Source organism: Phaethon lepturus, unplaced genomic scaffold (assembly GCF_000687285.1).
Source record: "Phaethon lepturus isolate BGI_N335 unplaced genomic scaffold, ASM68728v1 scaffold6494, whole genome shotgun sequence".
In the NCBI taxonomy this organism is placed as follows: domain Eukaryota; kingdom Metazoa; phylum Chordata; class Aves; order Phaethontiformes; family Phaethontidae; genus Phaethon; species Phaethon lepturus.
Genome location: NW_010533875.1, coordinates 27,216 through 32,479, shown reverse-complemented (window position 1 = coordinate 32,479; position 5,264 = coordinate 27,216). Strand labels below are relative to the sequence as shown.

Below are 5,264 nucleotides of genomic sequence, written 5' to 3'. Positions count from 1 at the left end.
CTTTCCCTTTGATACAGAAAAGAGAGGGAAGTAACTTGGGGAGCTTTCCTATCGCTGCCAACTGCATTTTTATTTTAGCGGTAATTAGGCAAGTTTCAACAAACTTGAGTAAGATCCAAATACAAAGAGATGTTTTCCATTCTAGCAAGGCATACCGGTAATACAACGGAAGTTTGTCTGAAACACCTTTGTATGTGGACAAAAAGCAAAAGAAATGTTTCAGTCTAGTGCAAAAACTAGTGCATGCTGCTTGCTTTCTACTTAGCCTTCACCTTCCTTATTTTTGAGGTTAAACTCTCCTTTCTTTAAAGGGAGATTCATGTAGCTGTACTTTTGCTGTGATGTGATTCAAAACATTGAACAGTTAACTCCTGGCTGGCTGTTCATCAGGTCATTAAGTGATAGGGAATCATTTAATAAACCCACTGAATCCTGTGCTTCAGGCAGTCTGACTTGCTGTACTCATTGCCCACTATGGGCAGCTCCTGGATATATATTCCTCTCTGCTCTGGTTAAAAGTGTGCAAGGGTTTTTAAAAAAACAAAAGATCAAAAAAACCAAACCCTGCTTGCACTTCAAACAAAACTCAATTAGCCTGTTGGACTTGGTAAATAGGTGTGTATTTTAAAAGTAGAAAATCTTCACTTGAGTTGAAGATTATTCTCTAGATGTCAGCTGTTAGCATTGGTCTGTTTGGCTCCGAAGGCCTGTTGCTTTCCTCTTGTTTGGCTCTTGCTGTTTCTGTCCCAGCAGGATGAGAAATTCCACCCTTTTTTTTTTTTGGAAAACTTTTTAATAAAAAAATTATTGGTTTAACTTAATTTCTGCAAAGTGGTGCTTATTTCCAAGGCTTCACAGCTCTGTACAGTAGAAATCCGCTTTGTAAGCGATAGACAAGCAAACAAATCTAAGTAAGTGTTTAAGAATTTACGCCAGCTGAAGAGCTTGAAATGAGAAAAGCTTGAAAGCAACCAAATTGAATGAAGAAGTAGTGCTGTACATACAAAGCTCTGGATCTCAAGCTGGGTTGTTTATCTTCAAACAAATACATTGTCAACACTGTACACTTTATGTAAGAGCCTTTTATCCTCAAACACTGCGGAGTGCTTTACAAAAAATACCTCTACATTTACTAGGGGATGTGGCTCCCTGTGGGGTAAAACGCACTGTGTTTCAAGTGTTGGGCAACTCGCACAACAGTTCAGCGCAAGAAGGGGAAAAATACTCCGTCTAAAGAGAACCACTGTTGGGCGGACTTATCCAGCCACAGTGGGATTTGGCCAGGATGCTTACACTGGTGTTGCTGCTTCTCCCTCTGCGAGCAGTGCATCACTCTGTAGATTCAAACGGTGTTGTATGTATTGTAAGGCATCGACGCAGGAATCTCTGTTGCCACTTTGGTACCTTCTTGGAGGTATGTAATTAGTGTGTGAGTGCTTACTTAGGCCATAGGCAAATACGACATGCCTGTCTTGAGCAGCGCATGTATGTTAAAACACTGGTTTGAGGAAATTGGGATTTTCAGAACCCTGTTTGCCTTCTCTCTTCTAGCAATTTCCACTCCTGGTACTCTTACTGGAACATGCTCTGTACTTGGTGTGGAAGTGCTGCACAGTGGTGGAAACGGCATTTTAACACTGTTCATGCATATGGTGGCAGAGAGCTTGTACCAGGTGGTAGCGTCTCGTCATCGACATACTCTGGTAGTCAAAATCAGCCCAGGTTATGTCAGACAGTATGAGATTTGGTGTGCACAGTCTAATAATGGATACTTTTCAATCTGGATGGATCACGTCTGGATTGTGGGCTTCTAAGCTAGGGCATCGACCTATCCAGTTCTGTACTGGCAGGGGAGGGGTGGAAAGCAAAAGCTCTGTTTTGAGAGATACTGAAGCTATGTGCAGAAGCAGGGATTGTTAGCATAAAAGAAGGGAATGGAGGAAAAGAGAAGGCAGATCACTACCTTGCTCAAGAAAAGGTGAGAGAAAAAAGTTAAGAAAAGGCAACGGGGCAGTTGTGGAGAATGGGCATGTTATAAAAGGATGCACAAACAGTGCTTCTAAGATTGTGTAAAACTCCTTGTTCTGGGCAGCACTGGAGGGCTGAGGAGGCTTTGAAGAAATGACAGCAAAGACAACAGTTTGCTGTGGGATAGGCAGGATGCTAGTTATGCTGTCAGGGAAATATGATTAATTGAAAACAGGACTAGTGTGTTGATCACTTGCATTAGTTGTTTGCTTTTTTCCTCAAGCCCTACTTGCCTGGACACTGCTAGAAAGAAATGGCTGAGGTTTTTTGTGTGTGTTTTTTTTTTTTTTACTACTTCTGTTACATTGGGAAAATCCTGTCCTGTAAGATGGGCAAGTGCATGCATGCTTAGCTTTAACACACAAATAATCCATTCCAGTTGGTACTGAACTATCTTATTCTGTAAAACCGTTAAGATTTACAGAAGTAATCTTCAGCAAGTATCACTTCCCAAACTGCGTCAGTCCCTCTGGTGCCATCATTTGGCAGGAGCCACAGAGGATGCAGCCAGCAGCTCCCAGAAAAGCCAGAGAGAGTTGTTTTCTTGTGGCATGCTTAGTTTCCACGTGACTGGGACCAAAAGATCCAAGTTCATGTACGTCTTGTGTCTCTCAGCAACTCATCCCCCTGTTGCCAAGGTGCTCTGCTGATTCAGGCGATCTTTTAAATCAAATGCTTTTTGCTTATTGGGCAGCTTTGTATGCTTTTGTTTTGCAGATACAAAATGTTTCTCTTAAGTCATATTTAGAACCACGGAAAATAAAGAACTACAGAGATTCAAGAGACTTTATTTGTTTCTCCATTGAAATAAAAACAGCCCACAAGTATTAGTTCAGACCTCATCAGGTTTTCACTCTTAGCTATTTCTACAAAACTCTTTCTTACTCGCTATTTCTTTCTGTTATTTTCTGTTGCTGCTGCTGTGTTATTTTCCTAGCTGCATATCTCTTAATGTCCAAGGATGTTTTAATTTCTTAGATCCTCCTAGAAATTTACACTGACATACAGTAGCTCACCTCTAATGTTTTCTTTTGCAGGTAGGTCCTGTATTTTAAGTGAGGAACAGATCTAGATTTGTGTAGTTCTGTGAGCACATGGATTGTTGCTTTCTTTGTGCAGAAAGATGGACCACATGTGGGAAGAACATTGCAGTGAAGAAAAACAAGATGTAATAGGGATTACTGGGTCAGGTCCAAAGCTAGGAATGAGAGATGCAAAACTCTCATCCCAGTTCAGCCATTGCTCCATGGACCAGGCATTATTTGGATCCAAGTCCACAGCGCACGGCATCCTTTCATTGACTTGGGGTGAGGCAGGAGGGGGAGTAAATTGCATTAAATTGTCCTGTTAGAGGAAGAATAATTTTAGACCATTTCCTGAGGGATAAAAGCTTTATTTTAATATGGTTGTTATTAGAAATAAGGGGATTAATGGAAGGTCCAGGCATTTCTTTGCAAAACCAGGTTGGCACACATCTGAGAGAGAAAAGGTAGAACTTCATGAAAATTCAGCTCTAAAGGGTCCATTTGATTATTAGTTTATGGCAGACTGAAGAATGAAAGCAAAGTGCTTTGATTTGGGAATTTGGACCTGTCTTGGTACGAGGGAACCTGAACCTTTTTTGACAATGACAGGTGGCAGCAAATCTATCTCCAGACGTTGTGGCACTATTGTAGCTTATTACCTGAATTAGCAGATAATTAATGACAGAAGCATAGCCTTGCTTATGCTGCTGATAGCTCCATACCTATCAAGGGTCAAGAAGGGCCCTTTCAGCAGAGGGGTGGGCAAGAAGACATTGGGACAGGGCTGAGCTCTGTACATAAGCACAACTAGTTGAAAGTCAATGTGGCTATGTTGATGTGAGCTGCAGTCCCACTGCTGACTGCTGTGCCGATGTACCATAACGAGGTATTCTTTCCTTACAGCAACGGTGGCCTGGACCCGTGGTCTGCAGGTGGGGTGACCCAGAACATCACTGATTCCCTTGTGGCAATCCTGATCCCAGATGGAGCCCATCACCTGGACCTTCGCAGCCGCAACCCTTTGGACCCCAAATCTGTGCAGCAAGCTCGAGCCTTGGAAATCTGCTACATGAAGCAGTGGATTGAAAAGGCCAGGCATAGCCACTGAAGTGGTACTGCAACAACCGTGGCCACTATACCTCTGTTGGCTTTGCTGGGAGCAGGGCCAGGCCTTATCGCACGGTCATCTGAACATTTCACTCCTGCTTCCTCACCTGTGTTGCAGTGCTAACCATTGCTTGTGCCCATGAGAGGAGCAGTGGCAGGCAGATGGAGAGCATTGTTAGATAATAAACTTTAGTCGAAGTGTATGGATTGAGCTACCTGCTCTGGCTTGCTTTCCTCTTCTGCTCTTCTCAAATGTTGTACTTTACCGTAAAGTAAAGAGTTCCTGTTCTAGGCTTGATGCCTTCCTTGCTGTGCTAGGTGACTGTCCTGACTGCTGCTATATAGTGGATTAAATGGCAGTGCTGTTGATGAAACTCCTGCCTTCAGTGGGATGAATTTCAGACATCCTCAGCTGGTGTAAACTCTCATGGCAGGGCCATGGAGATAATGGGAGAACAGAAATCACATCTTACTGTGATGTTGGCATGGGGAAACTGGCTCTGCCATTTGTAAAGAAACTAAACAGCCTTACCCTTTGGAATCAGCGCTGGAAAAGTAAATATCTTTTTTTTTTTTTCCCTTAGTTTTCTGGCAGCTTACTAATCAAAGCTGCCTCAGGTGGCTTTTCTGTGCTGTGCTGAATGGTCAGGGCTGGGCCCAGACTCACTCTGCTGATAACTGGCTGAGCATGCACAATCTGCATCAAGGTTTTATTTCTTCCTTTGCTGTTTGTCCTAATCCTGAAATATCTGCCACTGTGATGATGGTTGCCAAAGAAAACTCTGGGTGTATTTTGTGTGTGTGTACGTGTGTATCCCCCACAAGCACTTAGCTTTTTCAAATCAGGAAGCTTTCAAAGCTATTCTCTTCAAGCACAAATGTGACACTTCTGCTGGCTAGATCTTATGAAGTGACAAATAATTGTGGCTGTGCCTTGTGTGGGTTCCTCCCTCCCCCCATTCTGTGTATTGTTCAAATTCTGCACGATCTGTTTGCTGATGGCCCTTCAATAAAAGCCTTTTAAAAAAAAAAAAAAAATTGTTTGCAGGACAAACTATTCAAAACGCAGAATGCAGCTATCCTCTTGGATCTGCCTAAAGCCTG

At 42.8% G+C, this 5,264-nt stretch overlaps 1 protein-coding gene across 1 annotated transcript in view; it reads left to right on the top strand.

Annotated features, from left to right (window-relative positions):
- PRCP (prolylcarboxypeptidase (angiotensinase C)) overlaps window positions 1-4,161 on the top strand; it is a gene marked incomplete at its 5' end in the record, with an annotated part of 14,461 nt that extends 10,300 nt beyond the window's left edge. Inside the window, one exon of the mRNA XM_010285334.1 lies at window positions 3,957-4,161. Within this exon, the coding sequence (XP_010283636.1) occupies window positions 3,957-4,161 (205 nt within the window). The remainder of the gene's footprint in view (window positions 1-3,956) is intronic.
- Window positions 4,162-5,264: the final 1,103 nt, after the last annotated feature.